General features: G+C 43.6%; 1 protein-coding gene across 5 annotated transcripts in view; it reads right to left on the reverse strand.

Annotated features, from left to right (window-relative positions):
• The window catches only part of ST3GAL6 (ST3 beta-galactoside alpha-2,3-sialyltransferase 6), an 83,174-nt gene extending 57,714 nt beyond the window's left edge, over nt 1–25,460 (reverse strand). For 3 of the 5 annotated variants that reach the window (XM_066347490.1, XM_066347493.1, XM_066347489.1), the window contains exon 1: nt 544–638. In XM_066347490.1, coding sequence (XP_066203587.1) covers nt 544–604 — 61 coding nt within the window. In that variant the 5' untranslated portion in view covers nt 605–638. Of the gene's footprint in view, nt 1–543; nt 639–8,533; nt 8,689–24,757; nt 24,821–25,234 lie in introns of those variants that run through there. The other 2 variants (XM_066347491.1, XM_066347492.1) reach the window with 2 other exon arrangements.
• Nucleotides 25,461–26,046: the final 586 nt, after the last annotated feature.

The raw sequence follows: 26,046 nt of genomic DNA on the forward strand, positions 1-26,046 counted from the left end.
GAAGGAAGGGAAGGAAGGGAAGGAAGGAAGGAAGGAAGGAAGGAAGGAAGGAAGGAAGGAAGGAAGGAAGGAAGGAAAGAAGGAAGGAAAGGAACGTACGTTGGCATGGGCAGGATTGCAGCCACAACTTTCCCATTAGCCAGGTGCCCCTGTTCACAGCTCATCTCCACAACCTTACCAGGTGGCCCTGCTGACAGCCTGTGTCCACTCAGCCCTCGCGAGAGGCCCCTTCTCCGTTCAGGTCCCCGCCACCCCTCAGCTGACACTGACCCCCATCCAACACTGTCAGAACTCGGCCAACAGCTCTTACTTCCTCTTTGTATTTAGTACTCAGCTCAGGACTGTTCTCTGCAATCATACACCCATGTAAGCGCTAGCTCCAGCTCTAGCTACGCGTTAATGTCTCGGGTCTGGTCCAGCCCCGTGGGTCCCCTAAGCCTCAGAGACCTAGCCATCTTCATTTACCCAGGGCTTAACGGAGACAGAAAGGACCTCACCATGATAGATGTGAAGGCCTCAGTCCTCTTTAACTCGTTTACTAACCCTCTTTTAAGTGTGGGTCCTTATTACTAATTGGATGATCCAGATGTGTACACAACTTCATTTACATACCAAGGACCTCCACCGTCTGGATCCCGTAAATAACAGCACCGGTCATTACGTGCTTTGTAAATGCCTAGCACTGCACTAAGCCCTTTGCACATGTGATAATGAAAGCAGGGACATTAGTGTCCCCATGCTGGAGACGCTTCACTCCCAGAACAGTGGCCAGAATTCAAACTCACATCTGTCTGGGATATTTTTTAAACAAATCACTTAATGGTTGTTTTGTTTTTGTTTTTTTTTAATTTTTTACTGATTGATTTTAGAGAGAGAGAGAGAGAAGGAAAGAAAGAAACATCAATTTGTTGCTCCACTTATTTATGCATTCACTGGTTGATTCTTGTTTGTGCCCTGATCAGGGATTGAACCCACACCTTGGTTTTTTGAGAATATGATCTAACCAAATGAGCTACCCAGCCAGGGCTGTCTGGGTTTTTTAATTGTACATTATAAGAAACTATAATTACTATATTTTTAAGCTATAACACTGTGACTGTAATATATTCACTGAATAGCTTTTTTAAAGTATAGCAAGAGAATGATACATAAATGTATGCATTTATTAAAATACACTTACTTAGAAACATTATAACATGAAAAACTGTTCATTTCACAATTTAAGAAATAAATCTTAATGAACCAGTAGTCTGGATAATGGGATTTTCTAGAAGGACCTGCAAATGCTCAATAGGCCATCCTTAAAAATAAAACAGCATATTACAAAACTAAGCAATATGCAATATTACACCGGAAAAAGCTAAATTTAAATCTGTAGTGTTGAGCTATTGCAATTTGATACAAATTAAGGGAGGAAAACCTGATGTTGCTGAGTAAAGTAATGGAAAGTTATAACTGGTTTATGCACTCCCCAAAAAAACTATCCGTATAATTGCAACAAACTGGACCAACTATACACATTCTAACCGACTTCTAAATATTACACATTGGGTTTTCTTTTCTTTCTGCAAGGCAGAAGAACACATATCATTTCTTTTCTCTCCACTTCCCCTAGTCCTGCTAACACAACGGTGTGCAGCTGGTTTCTACACACACATATGCTCTTCTCTTTCAGCCTTTCAAGGAAGCCAGTGCTTTTGCTGGACTTGGTCCTTGGCATATGTAGATAGATACTCTCCCCCAATTACAGCTAAGCCTTCACTGCCAAAGCAGATGAATGAATCTTCCCCTGGTAACTGGATGTGCTCACTGCAAAGAATAAATATACAAAGGAGAAAACGACATTTCAGCAGAATTTGGTTTTTTAGTAGCACAGTGGGGCATGCTGAAATCATTTAACTAATAGCACACTATACTCACTGGATACTTAAAACAAATGAACTGAAGTTCCTGTTTTCAAGATTTCTCCATTTAGGCTCCACTACATTGAAAATACACAAAGGAGTTTTTGAAAATACTTCTTATGTTCCTACCGTTTATTCAAATTTTCTCCCAGAGGACCCATTTCTTCTCCTGGAGTGAACATTTTCTCTATTTCCTTATATTAATATCCCACTAGTAAGACAGCTTCCAAGGACTATTAGATATTGTTAACAGGTTAATGATTATGGCCAGTTTTTTTTTCAATGAACCTTACTGAGATAAAAAAAAATTTATAATAAAATTAGCCACTTTCAAGAGTACAATTTGATGAGTTTTGACAAATACATACAGTTATGTAACAACCAACAAAATCATACTAACTATCTACATCAACCCCAAAGTTCCTGTGTTCTTTGTAGTCAATTCCCTTCCCCTCAGTTCCTGCTTCCTGATCTGTTTGTCACCAGTTTTGCTTTTTCTAAAAGTTCATATAAATGGAATCATACAGCGTATTATCTTATTTCTGGCTTATTTTAATTAGTACAATGCTTTTGAAAAAATATCCATGTTGTTGCTTCTACCAGGAATTCATTCCTTTTTATTGCTAATATTCCATTCTGCGGCTATACCATAATTTGTTTATCAGTTTATCAACTAATAGACATTTGGATTCTTTTCAGCTTTTGGTAACTAATGAAAGCTACACTGACCATTTAAGTACAAGCCATTTGGGTAGGCATATGTGTTCATGGGTCATATAATAAATGAATGTTTAAAGGTATATGGAAATTTTATATTGCATTCTGCTGCCTATTTCTGAATAATGTATTTCCTTCAATCTCTCAGCTAAAAGATAAAAGCCCTTACCTATAACAACAGAAATCACTGACACCATTGAATCACACAAACCACTGACAGAGGTAAGAAATGATTACCATATTTTTTGCTCCATAAAATGCACTGTTTTCCCCAAAAAAGTGGAGGGGAAAATGCCCGTGCGTCTTATGGAGCAAAAAAATATGGTATTTTATTAAATATTTTAACACACCAATTGGTTCAGAATATTCTTTTTCTTATTTTCCTCCTTAAAACCCTAGGTGTGTCTTATGGTCAGGTGTGTCTTATGGAGCGAAAAATACGGTAATCTATTAATATCTATCACCCATTATGCATGTGTGCTCATCTATTTCTGGACATGAGGAACAGAGCTCACAGTCTGTGATGGAGCAAAGTACACTGTTTTCAAATGAGTATGATATATAATTATCTGTTGTGAACAGTTAAAATTCGTTTTAAGTGAGAGAGACAGAGAGGAAGGGAGAGAGATGAGAAGCATCAACTCATAGTTGTGTCACTTTAGTTGTTCATTGATTGCTTCTCATACATGCCTTGACCAGGGCCACTGACCCCTTGCTCAAGCCAGCGACCTTGGGCTCAAACCAGTGACCATGGGATCATGTTGATGATCCCACGCTCAAGCCAGTGACCCCATGCTCAAGCCAGATGAGCCCGCGCTCAAGCCGATGACCTCGGGGTTTCAAACCTGGGACTTCAGCGTCCCAAATCAATGTTCTAACCACTGCACCACCACCAGTTAGGCTAAATATTTCAGACCCCTGGTAATCAAAACATGGTCCACTGACCAGCAACATTACCATCACCTGGGATCTTGACAGAAATGCAGAATCTCAGCTCTACCACTTCATCCACTGAATCAAATCTGCATTTCAACAAGATCCCAGAGTGATCCGTGTGTTTGAGAAGCACCCCCAGAGGTCAGAGCAAAAAAAAAGGTATTACTGTATATGACAGAGAGGATCAGGGCTTCATAAAACTTTAGTTTCTGAGAGGAACTGGAAGCTTGTTCTAAATTCCACACTATCTCTTTTAAAAGTCCTTTGGGCTTGACCTTTTAAAATTTCCAATCAACAGAATTTTCTCTTAAGAATCTAGTGATACTCTGAAAGTAGTTTTGAGATAACTGTCACCATTCTAGGGGATGTTTGCGGTTTCTATATTGTTTTCAGTCTTATCATTCCGTTTACTGCTGGTATCACAATGATACCACTGGTATTTTTGGGAGGAAGTACAGGGCTGGGCAAAATTAGATTTCCGGTTGTTTGTATAGAAAAACAAATTAATAACTAATAATTGAAGAATAAACTCTGTGTTTCTCATACTCACAACTGTAAGCCTACTTTTGCCCCACCTCTGAATATGGGACTCCTCTCAGGTTCCACCGACAGGACACACACTTCATTCTGCATCGCCTTCTGATTTATTGAAAAATGTCAGCTGAATCAGCAGTCTAACCTTTACACCAACGTTTCTGACTATACTGCTATTCACAGTTTGGACCCAAGAATTACAGATCTTAGGGCTGGAAAGACTTCAAGGGTTCAGGGCATTTAAACAGACTAAGGTCTTCAGTGACCATCTTCCAGAAGAGGCAGCCAAGATTTAGCAGAATTTTTATTTTTATTTTTTGAATTTTTCTGAAGTTGGAAATGGGGGGGGGGGGCGGGAGGCAGTCAGACTCCCGCATGCGCCCGACCAGGATCCACCCAGCATGTTCACCAGGGGGCGATGCTCTGCCCATCTGGGCCGTTGCTCTGTTGCAACCAGAGCCATTCTAGCACCTGAGGCAGAGGCCATAGAGCCATCCTCAGAGCCCGGGCCAGCTTTGCTCCAATGGAGCCTCGGCTGCGGGAGGGGAAGAGAGAGACAGAGAGGAAGGAGAGGGGGAGGGATGGAGAAGCAGCTGGGCGCTTCTCCTGTGTGCCCTGGCCGGGAATCGAACCCGGGACTCCTGCACGCCAGGCCGACGTACCGCTGAGCCAACCAGCCAGGGCCGATTTAGAAGAATTTAAAAACTTACAATGATTACGTCACTTATAAGTAGCAGTGTCAGTAGTAGAGGAGAACATTTTTACATGGATTCTCCTCCAGAACAATTCTGGTCTCATCTTGGGTGCGGAGTAATAACCAACTAGTCCTGGTTTTCGCTTCAGTCCTCTCTGATCTCTGTGGTTTCCAATTCCTGAACCACCTCTGCTGGGAGGCCCGGGTCTCACCCCTGTAACTGCTCCGCCTGTGCTCCCAGGTCACCCCTTCCTCTTCAGCACACCTACACACGGGTGTGCTCAAGCTCTTATCTTAATCTTTCTCCTAAACCCTATTCTCATTTACATCTCAGCGACTAGCAATCATCTCTAATCCTTCTTCCCTTTAAAACAGCCCACACGCTGCACCTGCCATAGAATCCTCAAGGCCCAGCTCTCATTTCGTCACCCACCCCACAGGGAACACCCCCCCCCCCGTGGCTTTCACTGTCTGTCAAATAAACAGAAAATCACTAAGCCTGGCACCGAAGACTTCCATCAGTTGGTGCGTCCACGTCATCTTCTTCTTCAATATATTCTTGTAAGTAGCAGCATAACTAGGTGTTAAGGCTGCCCGCTCTCAGCTCTCCTGGGTCTGAGTCTCCGCCCTACCTCTGACTGGCTGTCTGACCCTGGGAGGTCGCTTAACCTCTTTATACCTCAGTTTCTCCACCTGTAAAATGAAAATAATGGTGCTACCGAATAGAGCTATTGTAAATAGTCAATACAAAACACTTAAGATGCCTGGCACAGGGTAAGGACTCTCCCATACGCCAAGTCCTCACTAAAAATCTGACTATAACATCCTGAGAAAGATCCTAAAGAACTCGTGGCACCATCTGAATAATGGCCTCAAAAAAATTAAGATTCCTGTTGGGGAAACTGCTGTGTTAGGCTCACTCGCTTGCACTTTGCATGACTAGTGCATGAGCACGTGGCAGAGCCGTGTGTGCATAGCCTGTGTAAGGATACAGGTACTTTCCTTTGGCACGGACTCCTTGCCCGCCACCGTAAAGGGGCTGTTTGGCTGATCGCTTGCCGGCCATCATACGGGCGGTTATCCTGTTCACTCGCCACAAGGGGTGATTTTGCTCTTTGCTCACCCGCTGCCGTGACAAGCAGTTTTCTCCTGCCTGTTTGTTCATCTAACGTTGCAAGACTCTGTTAAACAGGAATGTCCAGACACTTTCCGGCTCTGCAGTTCCTCTACCACTTGCCCGAATCCAATGTGAACCTGCCTGGCCTTGGCCACCGGCATTACAATTGCTTCCTGTGCTAGCGATGATTTCTGCACATTCATTTCACCGCTTCAAAGTATCTGTGATAGGAAGCCTTACTCATCTTCTGCTGAATATAAAATGAAAGGCATTCAAGATAGTAACAATTCACTCACAAAACTCATCTTAGAATTAGACCCTATTTCTGGCTATAGAAGCCACGCCCTTTTTATGCTTTTCATAATAAGACTGCTTTGAATCTCAATAAAAACAACCCGGCCCTGGCTGGTTAGCTCAGTGGTAGAGCGTCGGCCTGGCGTGCAGAGGTCCCGGATTCGATTCCCGGCCAGGGCACACAGGAGAAGCGCCCATCTGCTTCTCCACCCCTCCCCCTCTCCTTCCTCTCTGTCTCTCTCTTCCCCTCCCGCAGCTGAGGCTCCATTGGAGCAAAGATGGCCTGGGCGCTGGGGATGGCTCCTTGGCCTCTGCCCCAGGCGCTAGAGTGGCTCTGGTCTCGTGACAGAGCGATGCCCCGGAGGGGCAGAGCATCGCCCCCTGGTGGGCAGAGCGTCGCCTCCTGGTGGGCGTGCCGGGTGGATCCCGGTCGGGCGCATGCGGGAGTCTGTCTGCCTGTCTCTCCCCATTTCTAGCTTCAGAAAAAAAAAACACAAAAAAAAACCCCACACAAATAACCCAGGTTTGTAATCAGCATATCAAATTTAAGCAAGAAATAAAAGCCCTGGCCACATAGCTCAGTTGGTTTGAGCACTGTCCTGATACCCCAAGGTTGTAGGTTCAATCCCATGTCAGGGCACATACAAGAATCAACCAATGAATGCACAAATACCAAGGAGATCAACAAATTGATTTCTCTCCCTCTCTCTCTCTCTACACCCCTTCTTCTCTCTCTAAAATCAATACATTCTTTTAAAAACTCTACAAATACTCTGGGTTAGAGAATACGTTTCATCTTTCACTATGATTTAGATCCATTATAATGTTGAGAAGAATTCAAATATTGTGTTCTAGGCTCAGAAGCAAATATCAGAGTCAATCTGTAGTGTCTAACAAGGTAAGAGAGAGCCGAGTATTCACTGGCCCTAGACTAGAGAATGGAAACAGAAGAACAATCATTGCAATTTTCTGAACACTATGTAACAATTTTTTTATATACCTTGGACGTATAATCCTTTTAATGCTCGAAACCACCCTCTAAGAAAGGTACTAACTGTCATCTCTATTATACAGATGAAGATGTATAATCCTTTTAATGCTTGAAACCACCCTCCAAGAAAGGTACTAACTATGATCTCTGTTATACAGAGTAGTTATAACATACCCATGAACACCCAAGTAATAAGTGGCCAGAATTTGAACCCAGGCACACACCAGAACCCATTCTCTTTACCATTATGCCACACGGTTCAAAACAGTTCTATGCTCTTGATGCCAGGAGATGTAAAAATTAACAGGAGAGGCAGTTCCACAAATCACCAAGATGACTGCAGCCCACATTCCACTAAATGAAGACGTGTCTGGCTTCAGTGAGAAACCTGAAGATCAGCCCTCCCTCCAGCCGAGGTTCATGGTCTCAGGCGTTCTGTAAGCCTAGTGGCTCAGGACATGGGGAAGGGCTTTGAAACCACTCATGAATAATCTTGGTTTGAATAACGAAGAGATCAAGAGAATCTCAAGGACGAAATCCCAAAGTCGCTATAAATGTCCACGTTCACCAGTACCAATAAAGCAGAAAGTTCTCAATCAGTAAGTGCCCTTCACAGAACGATTTCCTATTAAAACAGTAATGAAACAAATCTGCTAGTGGAATAATTGTCCTCTGATGAACCTTAGCAAACCAGAAAGACTGTATGGATCCATGCATAAAACATCAAGTTAACTCCTGCTGGGTGGCTGAGCGCCAGAGCTGAAACAGAAGAAATTGATAATGGAGGTTCCAGGAAAAACCAAAGAGAATATGCTTTGAAACTATATTAAGGTACTTTAATAAAAAATATTATTAATTGTAGCGTTTAAAGACAGAGAGAGAGAGTTAAAGTTCATTCTATTGACAAAGCAAGGAACAGAGAGGGCAAGCATCTTGCCCAAAGTTACACAGCTTGTTGACAGCAGTTTCTACAATAATTGTGAGTCATGTAGTGTTCTGGCTTCAACCTCAGAGTTTTCTTACTCTTTCACTTCCAGATTGGTTTAAAAAAAAGTTGTATGGAAGCCTTGTTCAGATTGAGAATAAAAATAATACTTAAAACTCCCAGAGCTCAACTTTAGGGTATGCTGAAGAGTCAGTCATTGGTTACATGAATAGACTCACAGGTCCTCTGGCCTCATGTTAAACTCATAAATTATAAATGAACAGGCAGCCATAGGAAGAAGGAGAGGGTATTTTAAAGCTACCTGCTAGAGAGGGAAACATTGTATCACTGTGTAAGAGCATTTCGAGCGTTCAATTTTACATATAACAAGGGAGACAACGCCAGTGTTGCCTTTGCTTACCCGCACTTTTAAGGAATCTGTTTCCCAAAGGCCCTCTGCTCCTGAAGGTGCACAACGTGGTAAGGGATCCGGACTCTCAGAAGGCTGTCCGCTAACTTGTTTACCACGAGAAATCAGCCAAGACCCGCGCTGCACTGCTTCTTCGCTGGCAAGAACTGAAATGAAACACAAAGACATCATCACGCTTATGAGAATGGCTCAGCTACCGAAGGAAAACTGGAATCCACTAAAACACTTCAATAAAAAATACTATTTTAGTAAACTCACTCCTGCCCCCGCCCCAGATGCTTCACAGCTTGATGAAATAACGACAACCAAAACAAAACGAAGACCCAACAGCAAAACCAGCAGCGTGTATTACATTACTGTAGTTCATGACTGATTATCTACCCAGGATCCAGCTCAGTCTCCTTGAAAAAAAAAAAATCACATATCCAGCTCAGTTCATCCAGAGCGACCTGGTAATGAAAGAACCGTCTGTCTCAGTTGCAGCTCCTCTCCACACAGGCACACAGCTTTATTGTGAAACGCAGAGGTGAGAGGAGGCGCCGCCGCTGCTGCTAACACCCTCTGAAGGGGAGCGGACGGGAAGGAGGTCAGGGAGAAAGAAAACATCGAGACCAGAGCGCGGAGAGACAAAGCAGGGGAGAGCAAGGGCAGGGAAATGAGTAAAATTTGCAAATAGCTTAAGAATGTGCGATGGCCTGACCTGTGGTGGCGCAGCGGGTAAAGCGTCAACCTGGAACTGCTGAGGTCACTGGTTTGTAACCCTGGGCTTGCCTGGTCAAGGCACATATAGGAGTTGATGCTTCCTAATCTTCCCCTCTTCTCTCTCTCTCTCTCTCTCTCTCCCCTCTCTAAAATAAATAAATAAATAAAAAGTAAGGGGGGAAAAAAAGGGTGTGCCATGGCCACTGTCTCAAACATCTTTTGAAAAAAAAGAAACAACAACAAAAAAACCTTCACAGGCTCTTGCTACAGCTTTTCTTATGTGACTAACGCTGATACCACATCCATGAGAGCAGCGACAAAAAACTGCAGCTCTGTCTTTCCGGTGTTAGTAGAAAATGTTAATTTTTTTTAACTCTTGAAAAACAAATATGAAAACTAACAAAAACATGCCCAATATTTTATTTCAGAAGCCAACATATGAACGCTACCATCCTACAATAAGGAAACAGTTACTCTTTATCATGAAAATCATATAGTAACATGAACAAGTGTTCAGATTCTACCAAGTAAAGAAGGAAGATTTTTGATAGCTGAGTAGACTAAGGGTATGTCTACGTGTTCGATGTGTGTGCAGCACATTGCTGAAAGCCGTTAGAGAATAACGCCATCAGTTACGGGCTGAGTTGTGGACTGCAGAGAATGTTTTTCTTAAAAGTCTAAAATCTTAATCTAGCCTGACCTGTGGTGGCGCAGTGGATAAAGCGTCGACCTGGAAACGCTGAGGTCGCCGGTTCAAAACCCTGGGCTTGCCTGGTCAAGGCACATATGGGAGTTGATGCTTCCAGCTCCTCCCCCCTTCTCTCTCTCTGTCTCTCCCTCTCCTCTCTAAAATGAATAAATTTAAAAAAATTTAAAAAAAAATTTTAATCTAAATCTTAGGACAGGGGTCCCCAAACTACGGCCCGTGGGCCACATGCGGCTCCCTGAGGCCATTTATCCGGCCCCCACCGCACTTCCGGAAGGGGCACCTCTTTCATTGGTGGTCAGTGAGAGGAGCATAGTTCCCATTGAAATACTGGTCAGTTTGTTGATTTAAATTTACTTGTTCTTTATTTTAAATGTTCTATTTGTTCCCGTTTTGTTTTTTTTACTTTAAAATAAGATATGTGCAGTGTGCATAGGGATTTGTTCATAGTTTTTTTTATAGTCCGGCCCTCCAATGGTCTGAGGGACAGTGAACTGGCCCCCTGTGTAAAAAGTTTGGGGACCCCTGTCTTAGGACTAAAATCTGACATCTTGAAATTTATAGAGAAACAGAAAATGCTTATTTTCTATATATTTCTATATGCATTTCACTTGTAAAGGGCCAAGTACCTGCCACATTTAGAAAGCAGGAGGCAGGAAGCAGTGCTCTTTAGTGGATATTGTATCAGAAGTCTCCCAACCAGGAGACAATTTTGAACCTCAGGAAATTATGGATAATGATAAGCTTGTGCCTCAGCAGCATTCTCCCTAAATGTATAAAAACACAGCTCCTGGGTTTCTATCTCTTACCCACTACTACTTATTACCTGCAGATGTAAAGGTGCAATCACAATATTGACGTTGGAAGGGCCCTTTAAGATTTTCCAGTCTGAGTAAGTCAGTAAAGAAACCCCAATATTATAGCAGGAACAACTGGGGGAATGGGAATTTAGTTATACCTGGAGAAGCTTAAGTCAGGGAGAAAATAAAATAGCCCATTCCCATGTTTAGATGGTCTTCAGGAAGAAGCAGCGTTAGCCAGGTTCTGAAGACTCCCAGCAGTTAAGCGATGGCCAGGGGACGCAATATTGAAGGAGTTGGGTTTGAGTTCAGTAAGGAAGAAACTGCTAATATTTAAGCTGTCTAGAGATATTACACGCTGCATTGCTGAATAATCAGTCACTAGTTACTAAAGATATTCTCTTCTAAGAACCACTTGGGAGGGATTTGGACAATAGTGCTCAATAAACTTTAATGTGTGCTGGCATCACCTGAGCATCTTGTTAAAATTCTGATGCAGTAGGTCTGGGTAGGACCTGCGAGTCTGGATTTCTAGCAAGCTCCCAGGTGATGCCAGGGTCAGGCCTGTGGGTCTTGTCAAGGATGTGGCTTGATGACATTAGAATGTTATTTAAACCAGAGTTTCCCAAAGTACACAGAGACTTCTAACCAGATGACTTCAAAAGTTCTCTTTACCCCTCATTTGGGAGAAGATAATTAATGAATAGGTTAAGTGGTTTATAAGCACGGTTTAACAAATCCATACATTCAAATCTCCAAAAAGAAGTTTGAATCTTGGCCCTGGCCGGGTAGCTCAGTTGGTAAGAGCATCATCCCAATATGCCAAGATTGTAGGATCAAACTCCAGCCAGAGCACATACAAGAATCAACCAATGAATGAATATGAATGAATAAATAAGTGGCACAACAAATCAATGTTTCTCTCTCTCTCTCTCTCAAATCAATAAATTTAAAAAGTAATTTTTAAGTTTGTATTTTGATATCTTACAGTACTCACCAGGTTATACTTCTGAATAATAACAACTTTGGCCCAAGAAATGTTTCACTTTCATCTTTTTAAAAAAATGATGTTCTTACTCCAAAGTTGGCAGATAAATAAGCATGTTCTGATGAATGAAAGAAATAATGAACGAACGAATGAATACAGGCAGTCCTCAAGCTAGGTTCTGTAGGTTTGTTCTTAAGTTCAATTTGTATGTAATTTGGAACAAGTTCATTTACCTATTAAATGCAACTTACATGTTTCTCTTAATATAGTATTTATTTTTACCTTTCTGTGCATATAAATACTTAAACATTTTCAAATCTACAGAACCTATATCATTTGTAACCTGGGGATTGCCTGTATATGCATTCAGAATGTATATACTTAAGATGTCAGTATACTATAGTTAACAGAGAATTAGGATGAGAAGAAATATGGCTACAAAGTAATTTTTCCCAGTGATTTATGTTATAAAATCTCCAAAGGTGGGTAGGGGAAAAGTCTTCTATGGCTATAATTTGTAGGGTTCTTTATCAATCATTGTAGAGCTTTGCATTATTTTTCTAACCTCCCAACTTCCCATCTGAGCCATAAAAATTTCTTCAATACTTAGAAATACCTCATTTCTTGCTTGCTCGTATTTTTGCTCTGCTCCCCTACTTAGCAAAGAAATCTGGGCTTCCAAACAGTTCAAAATCCCATGTGATACCGTTCCTGGAGAAATATGCTAATATCTGGACACAAAGACCTTCCTCAATTTTTTAAAGTATTCTTAGGTTTCTCTCCCAGAGTAAATAAACCCACAACTAAGGAAAACTAGTTTCCTGCCTCGCCTCCAACTCTGAAGGTCCCCCTCAAATGGGTTTACTGTTTTAGTCTGCTTAGAAATTGTAAGTAACATTCCATCTGACTTACAAAAGCCCTTTTTTCAAACTACTTAATGCATCAGTTTTTCCTGATGGAGCCTAGCTTATTCTGCTCCCTGGGAAGTATCACCTCCTATTTGTTCATTCCTGTCGTGCTATTTTTAAAAGAAAAAAAGATGAGTTAATTTGAGGGTAAACAATCAGATAAACAAATCAAACCTTAGGATTGAAGTGTTGGAAATTTGCCTGCTTTCTACAGCAACTGCAAATCCATGATAAACGTATATTACTAGCCATGAGCAGATGACCCTCTGAAATCTCTAAAACTACAAATATGATGTATATCTTCACTTAGGGTACCTTATAATTTATTATTGCAAATAAATCAATACATGTGGTATATCTTTTTTTTTTAATTTTTTTTATTTATTCATTCATTTTAGAGAGGAGAGAGAGTTAGAATGAGAGAGAGAGAGAGAGAGAGAGAGAGAGAGAGAGAGAGAGAGGGAAAGGGGGGAGGAGCAGCAAGCATCAACTCCCATATATGCCTTGACCAGGCAAGCCCAGGGTTTTGAACTGGTGACCTCAGTGTTCCAGGTCAACGCTTTATCCACTGCGCCACCACAGGTCAGGCCATGTGGTATATCTTTTTAATAAAGTTTTATAATCCTAGATTTATTTCCTCATCTACTAGTAGTTTATCCTTTAGTCAAAATACATGGAGTTAAATTCACGTCCTGAAAATTGAACTCTGAAGGTTTTCATCTTCTGGGGTAACTTTGTTCATGTAGTCAATAAATAATTTCCCAGTGCCTACTCTAAGTCAAAGCTTGTTTTAGATACTGAAGATACAAATTGACTGATGAAGTGGCGAAGAAGAAAAATAGTTGACAATCCAGGTGAGAGGCAGAAATGAGCTAGTAGTAGGTTCACAAGTAACTTAAGTATAATTGTGATTTAAGTAGGAACCGACCCAGGCAGGAAAGAACAGAAAGATTCTCTAAAGAAATTGAGACAATTCTCAGAAAACTCTTGAGAAAGAGTTAAGCAGATTAAATTAGAGTGGATATACAAAACATTCCAGGCAGAAAAAAACATCATTTGCAAAGATTCTGAGGTAAAAGTGAAAATAGAACACTGAAAGAATTGAGGCTGCTGATAAGAGTGATGGATGAAAATAATCATAGCTATCTTTGTTGCATAGCTATTGTCCGCAAAGACTCATACAATCCTTCAACAGCGCTAAAACAGGCAGCGTTATTCTCATTCTGCGGACAAGGAAACTGAGGCTTAGAGAAGTTGTCTTGTCCTAGGTCTCAGAGCTGGAAGATGTCAAGCCAGGATCTGACCTAAGCAGTCTGCTGCCAAGCTCCTTATTCTTAACCATTAAGCTATTATAGCTTGGAAGTTTCCTCATGTTCAAGACTCATTCTGTTAAGTTTCATTTTTTCACAGAATTAACATTGTAAAATACAGATGTATTAGAATAGCTTCAGTCTCATTTCCAGTCTTGAGAAATGTATGGAGCCCCGTTGGAACTTTCTTCCTTAGAAAATACACTGCTCACAAAAATTAGGGGATCAGAGAACGTGCAGATACTCCAGGACTTTCAGCCTTTTGCATGGTGCATTTTCACCAATGAAATACAAGTTGGTTTTGCATCTCATTTGCATAATCAAGCAACTTTCTTTGACTTGTCATTTGCTCTTCTGATGTTCTTGTTTAATAAAAAAAATCAAATGCTTCTTTTTCTTGCTTCATATTCATTTTGAAATATCCTCTAATTTTTCTGAGCAGTGTAGAAGTTAAATGAAGCTTAGCAAGAGAATAGAAACCGCAAATAGACCACAGACAAAAACTAGGATTACTTAAAATTTTGAAACTTCCCATAATTGCGATTTTTTTTTAATGTTTGAAGACTTCTCCCTAGTAATTAGCAGTAAGCAAAGCCTTCTGAAGTGAATAAAAGGAGGGAGGATGTAGCAGTACACACTCACACGGCAATTGCACTAGGCTATGGACATCGAGACTAAGGGGCAGATATTGTGCTATGAGCATTTAGGACAAAAGCCACCAGAGTCCCTAGGTCCCGAAGGAAGGGCACAGAAGAAGAGTGTGTGGAGTAACCCTGAGGACTTCACAACAGTATTGTCCTTGTGGTTCTCCTAACTCCAGAAACTCAGCCCAAAACAAAAAAACAGTCAAACTGTAAGGCAGTCTAAAACCAGTCTTTGCTGTGGAAAGTACCCCACCATCTACCAGGCTCTAATTCCTTACTGCTAATGCCTAATTGTTGGGCTGCTTTTTGATCCGAGGGCTTTCTTACTTTCTCTTTTGAGAACCAGTCTTTGATATGCCTGAGTATAGCAGAATGAAACCTTTCTCTACAATGTGCCAAACTATTGAAAAGTAGGTACTTGATTTAAAAAATAAAGTTGGGCCTGACCAGGCGGTGGTGCAGTGGATAGAGCGTTGGACTGGGAGGCAGAGGACTCAGGTTCATAGCCCTGAGATCGCAGGCTTGAGCGTGGGCTCATCTGGTTTGAGCAAGGCTCACCAGCTTGAGCCCAAGGTTGCTGGCTTGAGCAAGGGGTCACTCGGTCTGCTGTAGCCCCCGGTCAAGGCACATATGAGAAAGCAATCAATGAACAACTAAGGTGCTGCAACAAAGAATTGATGGTCTTCATCTCTCTCCCTTCCTGTCTGTCTGTGCCTCTCTCTCTCTCTCACTCTGTGTCACACACACAAAAAAATTAAAATTAAAGTTGGATTTTTTTCCCTATTAAAGATGATTGTGGACCAGAGGATCTGGGGAGAAGTGGATGGAGATGCACCCCAACCGGTTCTGGGAGGATGAGTCAGGACACCTCAGTAGAGACCCAGACGGGCAATGACAGGAAAGCACAGAAGGCTGATTTTTAAGTTTGCTCTGGGGCAGGTCGGGAAAGGAAACTGGCTGGGTCTGAAAACACTAATGAAGGGCAGCATAAAGGAATGAAGAAAAAGCCAGAGAATGGTGCTGATACCTCTGTGTTCCTATGCGGCACATCACAGACATGGAGCAACCAGGGGCAGGAGAAGGCACTCCGTGAGCCAGTCCAGAAAGGGGCAGCCTGGACAGGGGCCAGCCAGGGCCAGCCAGGAGCGAAGGACAGGTGTGCTCCAGGGAAGCACAGAAGAGGGATCGGCACCGGGCCCACCACAGCCCCTTCGCATCCACTCCCTAGGGCTGCGAGAACCAAGTGCCGCAAATGGGGTGGCTCACAACAGCAGCAGTGTCCTGTCTCACTGTACACTTGTCACACAATACACTGTCTCTGGAGGCAAAGCGCCCATGTTCTTCCTGTGCCTGCCTTCACACGGATGCTTCTTCTAATGACACCAGTCACACTGGACGAGGGGCCCACCCTACTCCACCCTGACCTCTACTTAACTAATGACATGGGCAACGACTCTATTTCCAAATGAGGTCACATGATGAAGTACTGGGAGTTAGGACTTCACCATGTCTTTGGAGGTAACACCCCTCTTGGGCTGCCCAGTCAGTCCTCGCCCTCAGCCAGGACTCTGGTACGCTGGAGCCATTCAGAATACTGGGGTGCTAATTCAAGTTAAAGAGACACAGAGCACAACTACCCCATGGCAGTGAAAGTCCGGACAGTGGCTCCATCTAAGGAAGGAAGCTGTAACTGGACGGGGCTTGCGGGTGCCCTTCCAGAGGGCAGGTAATGCCCTAATTCTGCATCTGGAGGCAGCTGACGTGGGTATGATCACTGAGAGCAAATGGATGAACTAGACTTCCATCGTTTGTGTATTCTTCTGAATAGCTGATATTTCCATAAAAATGTTACTTCAAAAAAACATTATCGAAGATGAGCTGCCTTGGAAATAGGGGTCTTGGCAGCCTACACAGATCCTCAGCTAGGGGCATTATGAAAGGGGGGGGGGTTGTCTGCAACCAAAGTGTTAGCTGCTTAGCTGTCCTGGTTCAGGAAATGCCAAAGGAATTCATTTATAACGAGAAAAATGTAAGTGCCAAGAAATCCATGCATTCCAAGTGGTAGATGGACAACTGCTACAGGCAAATCAATGGACGATCATTAAAAAGGTGTTTGATAAGCGCCGACCCATGTTAAGGGCACTTTCTCCCGACAGCAGTGCTGCAAGTGACTAAGACGCTGCTTGCTCCGCCCTCCGTCTCCCTAGCCTCTTGCAGACCTCTCCCACACCTTCCAGTCTCAGGCTAATTACAGCTCAAGTAAGTTTCAGTGTTTTCCTCTTTGACACCTACCTCTTCTCTGGGAATTTTAAGCTCTTGTGGTTAGGGTGTTTTAGATCCTACTGCTTAATCTCCTAGCAAGAGAAATCAACATAAAAAGAAAACCAGTTAAAATATACTGGACACCACTCAGACTTAGAATATGTTTGATTCCAGAAGTAAATGTGATTCAGAACTTTACCATCAGCTATTGGATAAACTCTGAATAATATTTTGAATATATTAAAATTTGAGTGGTGCCTTTTAAAAATGAGAAGAGAGAGGTGAAGGAAGCCAAAACTTACGGGCAATGCAAACAAAGAAAAATCAACTATTAATCAAAATTTTACGTACAAATTATGAAGCACATAATTACAGAAAATAAAGCTGTGACCAGAAGCACTTGGCCTCTGCTCTGTAATCGTGTTCGGGAGGCACCGAGAGAGGCCGCGTGTTTGCTCTGATCCTCCTGACTGTTCTCGATGGCTTTCTCCTGCTGAAGTTCACCTCTACTGGCAAACTCCACACAGAATCCCAGGCTTCAGAAGTCTCAAATTGTATTTAGCATTTCTTATGTTTTAAACACTTGGGTTATTGTTTATTTTGGTACCGATTGATTGATCAGAGAATACACATCTCTCCTGACATCCTTCCTATGGAAAATCCAATTACAGTATTGCTAATTTATTTGCAGTACAGCTGGGATCTAACAAGAGTGTTTAGCTAACTTACTTTGACATTTCCCTAAAATATTCTATTGGAAATATTTAAGCCAGCACCATAGAAAGTGCTTTTTTTTTTTAATTTTTATAAGTTTATTCTAATCAAACAGGCTATATATGCCAGGGAGCAAGATCTCAAATGCTCTAGAAGGTGCTGTTTTTATTAAAATAATAAAATGGCATAAAGTAAAAATAATATAATATAAAAATATAATAAATGAAATAAAATTAAATGTTTTTATTCAAATCTGTGCACCCCTTTAGTAAGAGTTCTTCATGCATTAAGGGATAAAGGTGACAGAGATCAGGGTATATGTACATTTTTTATGCTCAGTATAGTGCGAGGGAACAGAAAGATATTAGAGATTTCTTTTTAAATTCTCTGACTCCTTTTTATGGTTAATACAAAGTTTATATAATAGTTTCCAAATATCCACAGTATTGTATTTTGACATAGTGTCCTTTATCTCACAAAGATCATTTACATTTACAAGACAGTTCCTTTAACTTTTAGAATCTATCAATGAAATAAAATTATAAATTAAATTAACTGCTGTGAAATTAACTGCTGTGGCTGAGAAGCAGTTGAAAATCCACTTAGGCCCTGGCTGGTTGGCTCAGTGGTAGAGCGTCAGCCTGGCGTGCAGGAGTCCCAGGTTCGATTCCCGGCCAGGGCACACAGAAGCGCCCATCTGCTTCTCCACCCCTCCCCCTCTCCTTCCTCTCTGTCTCGCTCTTCCCCTCCGGCAGCCAAGGCTCCATTGAAGCAAGGTTGGCCCGGGCGCTAAGGATGTCTCTGTGGCCTCTGCCTCAGGCGCTAGATTGGCTCTGGTCACAACAGAGTGACGCCCCAGATGGACAGAGCATCGCCCCCTGGTGGACATGCCAGGTGGATCCTGGTTGGGGCACATGCAGGAGTCTGTCTGACTGCCTCCCCGTTTCTGGCTTTGGAAAAATACCAAAAAAAAAAAAAAGAAAAGAAAAAAAAAAAGAAAATCCACTCATACTCTATAGTTGACTCTGGATTATCATCTCATTGCTCTCGTCAAAATGCAACTGGTAGCCTGACCTGTGGTGGTGCAGTGGTAAAGCATCGACCTGGAAATGCTGAGGTCGCCAGTTTGAAACTCCGGGCTTGCCAGGTCAAGGCACATATGGGAGTTGATGCTTCCAGCTCCTCCCCCCCCTCTCTCTCTGTCTCTCCTCTCTCTCTCTCTGTCTCTCCCTCTTCTCTCTAAAAAAATGAATAAATTAAAAAAAATTTTTTAAATGCAACTGGTTAACCCATTTTCTAAGTGTTAAGCGCAGTTTTATGACATATTGTCTCTACTATATTATAGTTATATATTATATCATCTATATTTTAAAGACCTTTATATTATATTATATTATATAACTCAAAAAACAGAGACAAGCAGGAAGGGAAAGAGATGAGAAACATCAACTCACAGTTTTGTCACTTTAGTTGTTCACTGATTGCTTCTTATACATGCCTTGACCACGCCTTGGCCAGGGACAAGTGACCCCTTGCTCAAGCCAATGACCTTAGGCTCAAGCCAGAAACCATGGGATCATGTCTATGATCCCACGCTCAAGATGGCGACCCTGCGCTCAAGCTGGTGACCTCAGGTTTTGAACCTTGGTCCTCAGTGTACCAGGTTGACGCTCTATCCACTGTGCCACCACAAGTCAGGCTCTCTAAATCTTGATGAAGAGAGCTTTTTAGCCAGGGCCTGCTTGTGTCTTCAACTAGGTTAAATGATACCTATAAGAACCTAAAAAAATATCATAATAAGTGTTGAAACTTGAACAAAACAAATCTCTGAAATCTCTGCCTACTCAAATACAGGAGATTGTGCATGTAAAGATGTTTGAGTACTATTAAAGAAGGAGATGACTTTGTTATTCACGTTTTTGGCATACTTATTTCCTCAATAATGTAACCATACACCTGACTAACCCAATTTAAATGATCATAAATTATCAATTATGAAAATGTACAGAATGTTTACTATATGTGAAAACAAAATTGAGTATCTATATAATGACATTTACATACCGGTTTCTTACTTGTTAGTATAAATACATTCCAATATTTTTAAAAAGAAGGAAACGTTTTAAAACAAGAAGCTTTTAAATCAATACATACAAATCCACAGGGATGAAGTCACCTTTGACCTGTTTTCTCCAATGGGCAATGCTTTTGAGATGAAAATTGATCATCTTAAAAGTTGTAAAGATGATTATAATATTTATAAAGATGTTATAACTGAGCTAATATATTAAGATTGTGAGTTAATCCAAGGGCAGTGAGTGAGTCATTTGGCAAAAGTTTGCTCAATCTATAATGTTCTGGACACTACAGCAGATACAGGGGACACAGTGAACAAGACGGGACGTAATTGCTGCCCTTTTAAATAGAAATGTGTTCCAGATTTTATGCCACTACATCATCAATCAGTGAAAATCAGACACAAAAGCTGAATATAAGTTGTTAAATTCTGTTCATTAGTGATGCTAAGTATGTATGTTAATAAGTGAGCAAGGCATCTAGCTAAAGAATCTCAAAAACAATTTTCTCTCTAAAGAGTGTAACCAGCTTCCCCAAGAGTAATTCAGTGGTAATGATGAATTATCCTGGAATCAAAGGATAACTGAATCAAAAAATGCTGGGGCCTTTTCTTCACTGCTGATAAACCAACAGTACTAGGCTTTATTAACTTAGACATAAAGTTTAATGATTTTAGCAAAATGATGGGATCTTAATAACATTATACGAAATGAAATAAATCAGAAAAAAACAGGAACTGCATTATTCCATACATAGGTGGGACATAAAAGTGAGACTAAGAGACATTGATAAGAGTGTGGTGGTTACGGGGGAGGGGGGAGAGGGAAAGGGAAAGGGGGAGGGGGAGGGGCACAAAGAAAACTAGATAGAAGGTGACAGAGGACAATCTGACTTTGGGTGATGGGTATGCAACATAATTGAACGACAAGACAACCTGGACATGTTATCTTTGAATATATGTATCCTGATTTATTGATGTCACCCCATTAAAAAAATAAAATTATAATAAAAAAAAAGTTTAATGATTTAAGAGTTACTCTAAAACTCCAAGATCCTCTACAAAGACAAATAGATATGAAATTTCACAGGTATAGCATAGTATAGCATATTCCCATGAGAAATATTATGAGTCCTGCACGTCACCACTGAAACTACTCGAAGAAGAGCATAGACTTCCTGGAACAGACCATGCAGAGGGCAGCCTGGGAGAGAGAGAGTAGGACTTCAGGAAAATGCAAGACTTTTTAAGATTATTTAGATTGTCGCCTCTTGTAACAGTCACTGTCTTGCAAAAGATATCGATTGTGATATAATTGACTAAATAATTAAATTAACTTTAAATATCTAGCTTCAGATATCACCAGTCAACCCAGAGACCTCTTAGAGACAACTAGACAGTCTGGAGAGATGTTGAGATATCAGAGCTGGTCATGGAGAGTTTTGAGCATGAAGGTGAGACTGAATGTATCGCTGTATTTCAGAGGATAAGAGGAACACTGTCTCCTGGGCCCTGCCTACTTCTCTGTGTGGACATGCCTGTGCCCTGGCCTGGGGCAAGGAAAGGGAAATGATGGCCAGTTGGCAGGGAGAAGAAAAAACAACTGAGAGTGAAAATGTTTAGAGGCAGGAGGGAACGAGAGAAAGGGAGAGAGAGAGAAACAGGAAAGCCTATTGCCCACTGGGTAAAGACTGAGTCTTTAATTAAAAGTCCCCAGAGCCATCCCATTCTAATCAAAACAAAATTCAACCTCGGTTCTAAGACTTGAAGGCTTCACATGAGCTGTCTCCCACCTACCTCACTGACTTCATCTCCTGCCTCCCCTTTCTGCACCTTCCTTCATCTAGTTCTTCAAACACTCCAAATTCCTTCATGCCTCTGGCACTCTGCGGTTGCTGTTCCCTCTGCTACAATGCTCTTCCTTCTGTCCTCCACTTGACTGGCTCCTTCTCACCACTCACATCCCAGATCAAAGATGGCCTCTTCAGAGGAACTTTCTGACTGCCTCAAGTAGCTTCCCCACCCCCTCTCGAGCACATGGCCACCCCTGCTGTATTGTCTTTGTAACACTCATTCTATCTAAAAGATGTCTTTTCACTTATTTGCATCTTGTTTAATGACTCCATTTCTCTCTCTCTCTCTCTCTCTCTCTCTTTCTCTCTCTCTCTCTCACACACACACACACACACGCACACACACACACACACACACACACACACACAAACCCATAAGCTCTCTAAGAGCAGGGGCTTTGTTCTGTTCAACCTTGCACACCAGGTCCCCACCACTAGCACCTAGATCCTGTCCTGTTACAATACCTCTACTCAGTGTGCAAATAGCATCATTTTGTTCAGTAAAATATAACAATGGGTTTTTTTGTTTATTTTTTACAGAGACAGAGAGTGAGTCAGAAAGAGGGATAGACAGGGACAGACAGACAGGAACGGAAAGAGATGAGAAGCATCAATCATTAGTTTTTCATTGTGACACCTTAGTTGTTCATTGATTGCTTTCTCATATGTGCCTTGACCACGGGCCTTCAGCAGATCGAGTAACCCTTTGCTGGAGCCAGTGACCTTGGGTTCAAGCAGGTAGGCTTTTGCTCAAACCAGATGAGCCCAAACCAGATGAGCCCGCGCTTAAGCTGGTGACCTCGGGGTCTCGAACCTGTGTCCTCTGCATCCCAGTCCGATGCTCTATCCACTGCGCCACTGCCTGGTCAGGCGTAACAGTGGTTTTTGAAGGGTTCTTTAAACAATGATTTCCTACACTGGAAAGATCTGTAAGATATGGGGAAATAAGGCCTCCAGATAAGGAGATGGCAAGAAAGCTGGAGATTCTTCCAAGGGGAAACAGGGTCACCGTACAGAAAGTCACCCGTGATCCACTGTAAAATCACCCTCTGCTCCCTTGTCACCCCCACCTCCCAGCACTGCGACTGTGACCCACAGCCATACCAACTGCACACCTGCTCTGCAGCCTGTGGAAAACGAGAGTCGCTTAACCTCCATCAGTCTCAGGGTTTTTTTTACTATAAAATGGGATTAAACATTCCTGTGTCACATTGTTGTTGGGAAGATTTAATAAAACTGCCTATGTGAACACACGGGGGATCGCAGTGGGCGCCACAGGGTTTTTGTGCTTCCTTCACCTCCGTGACAAGCACAGCCTAGAACAGATCTCTGGTCCCCAACGTCGGATGGAATCACCTTCCATGAAGTCAAACGGTAATCCGCATGGTTAGCAAAGGATGCTCATCAGAGAAATGTGGGAAAGGGCATATTCCATTTCTCTCCCATAAAGGCCCCCATGACGTGGAACCCACAAATATCTCCGGCAGAAGAAAATGGCTGCCGTTAAAGTTCTCGCATAAGAAAACTTGAGAATTACGCTTTTCATAAAGGACAGATTGATGGTTTATAATGGTATGTCTCTTAACGGCATTGTTCTGTCAAATCTATTCCTTTATGAGCCTCAAAGATTTTTATTGCTTGGTGGTACGAGAACACATATTTGCAAAAAACCTGAAACATAGCCAAAATAGTAGTCTCACTTTACTGCACCATCATAAGGAAGCGCGGGACTGTGACATTAGGCAACTATGCAAACAAATGCTGCTCAAGGGAAACCCCATCAGGCAACAAATGAACCCCTCCCCCACCCACCCATTCCACCTGAAAGATTAAGGAAAACTTATGAAGCCAGACCAGGGTAATACAAAGAGTTTCTAGAAAAGTTCTCTACTTATAAACAAATATTGCCATCATCTTAAAGATCATTTAAGAGTGTCTCTTGGGCAGATCCGTGTATGAAAAGCAGTCTTCGGTGATAGGTAAACCAATTTACAAATATCACATCAGCAATCTTTCAAACAGAAAATAACCTGGCGGTCTGACCAAATATTCCCAAATATTTAACATCTCCATGTAAATAAAAAGATAGTTTCGTTGGTCTGAAGCTAAGAGAGAAAATGTGAAGACCAGAGAGTCAGACATCCGGGCCTGCTTGAGGAGAGGAGCCCGAGACCCGGGGTCGGTGCGGACAGGAAGTCTTGGGCCACAGAGGGTGAAGAAGCTTCGGGCCCAGGCGCAGTTCCCTTGACTATCTACTAATTAGAGCAATCAGGAGCGCTCCTCTGAAAGCACAGGTGACTCGAGTTTAGAATCCGCGGCGTGTGTGGTTCCTGATACTCTGCGTTCCCGATATTTTTCTCCTCCCCATTCCCACACGGTTTTTAAATCCAGGCTTTGAACAGCACACACCACGCGACTCCCCACCCCCAACTCTCTCCCTGCCCTTTCTACTCAAGATCATACAAGAAACAGCTTCGGGTTTGCTTTGAGCTTCTGGAAATCTCTTTTTATAAACGTTCTTTAAAGGCAAAAATAACTGCACACAAGGAACGGGGCTGAGATGTCGGCCTCAAAATGACAGCTTTCTTGTCGCCTATCTTGCAAACTAAGGGCAGCGGAAACACTGCCGTGGTCTCAGCGCCGCCACTTCCCCCAAACCGCCTCGGGCCGGCTTTGTTGGGTCTGGTCCGCTGCGGCGCGAAGGGTTTCTCGGAGGTTTTTCCTAAGGTCAGAGACCACAGAGCCTTGCTCTCGCCCCTGCTCGCGCACAGATCCTTACACAAGACCACAGCGGTAAGCGCGGAGCCCGTCACCCCCTGAGCGCCCAAATTCCTCTGCGATTAGCGAATAGGGTTCAACAGCAGGGTCCTCTGGGCTCCCCGCAGGGTCCTCTGGGGGGGGCCCCCCGCAGGGTCCTCTGGGCTCCCGCAGGGTCCTCTGGGCTCCCCGCGTCCCCCCGCGCGCCCGCGGCTCCTGGCCCCGCGCGCCCCTCCTGGGCCGGCACCGAGTTTCCAGCGCCCCGCCGGGGGCCCCCGCCCCCTTAACCCCGAGTTTGGGGGGCAAAGGCCTGGCACGCTGCGGGGCTGGGGGGGCGCGCCGAGGGGCAGTCGGCTCAGCGTGTTCCCACCACCGACCCTCCGCTTCAGAGGCTGCAAAGCCCGAGGATCTGGACGGCACAGACCCAGGCCGGCCCGATCCGGGTCGGGATCTCGGCCTCCCAGCGCCCCTAACCGCCCTCACTCCGCAATGCAAACCTGCCGCGAGCCGGCCAGGGGGTTACCCGCCGAGGCCCAGGGCGAAGACTGCAGAGGCTGCGGGGTTCCGCGGCCGCTGCCCCCAGCCGGCTGCTGCGTCTCCCGCGGCGCCTGCAGCATCGGGCCGCCAAAGCCCGCGGCCGGCGGAAACCGGAGGAAGGCGGCGTGGGTCAGGGGCGGCGCAGGCACGATCCGGTGCCCCCGCACCTGGCCCGGGCACACAGGAGGGCGCAGTGCGGCCCGCAGTCCGGGCGCCGCCAGCCCGTGCGCGCCCGTCGCGCCCGAGTCCAGGTCCCGGGCGACTGCGCCGAGCCCCTCCGGAGCTGCGGGCAAGCGCCTCTTGCTCGGAGGCTGGCGCCAAACAGGCGATGGATGCGGCCGCCCCCAAATTCGTTGAGTAAGGTGCAATGCGGTAAGGGAGGCTGCGGGACTCCGGGGCCCCGGAGCGTGGACGCAGCAGCGTAGCCGAGCCCCTACCTTTTGGGCTGGGCGGACACCAGCCGCGCGCCCTTGCCGGGCGTCCGGGACCGGAAAATCACCACGAAGGGAAGTCCGAGGAAAAGCGGCGGGTGGCTTGAGGACAGGGTACGAGAGGATCAAGTTCCGCGGCCAAAATACACTCCCAATACCGCCCTGGTGTGTTTGGGAAACTGCCCGGAAGAACGCGAGGGGTAGCCGGGGTACACCCGTCCCCGCCGGGCCGGCGGGCGGCAGAAGTAAACACTTGGCTTGGCGCACGGGGAGACTTATGTGACACAGGGCGGAGCTGGCGGTTTGGTCCCTAGCAGGAAGGGAGGTGTGTTCAGACAGCTCTAGAATTTCTGCAGTCTACCCTTCAAGGGCAAACCTGTTAGTGCTTTTTATCTTTTGGAGGAAGTGTTATTTTAGGGAGAAGAACGAAGGTGAGATGAGCATTTTAACAAGTAGCTCTCCCTTGAAAAGAGCATATATACTGCTCACAAAAATGAGGGGATATTTTATAGCTTCATATTCATTTTGAAAATATCCCCTCATTTTTGTGAGCAGTAATTTCCTCATACTTGGATAGCTCTGAACACTTTTAAAATTGCAGTGTTTGTGAGATAATTCATTGTCTAACAGCGTTCAATTACTAACCCCAGCCTTTGGACACTGAGTGTCATAATCACATGCCATCAAATGACCCCAGAGAGAAGAGCCACAGACTCGGGTGTAATTCAAAGCGGACAATGTGCCAAGCACTGAAACAAAGTCCTTCTTCTGTGACAGATCTTATTTGTCTTCATTTTAACAACAGCTTTAGGAGGCAG

The sequence above is a fragment of the Saccopteryx leptura genome, chromosome 8, assembly GCF_036850995.1.
Source record: "Saccopteryx leptura isolate mSacLep1 chromosome 8, mSacLep1_pri_phased_curated, whole genome shotgun sequence".
In the NCBI taxonomy this organism is placed as follows: domain Eukaryota; kingdom Metazoa; phylum Chordata; class Mammalia; order Chiroptera; family Emballonuridae; genus Saccopteryx; species Saccopteryx leptura.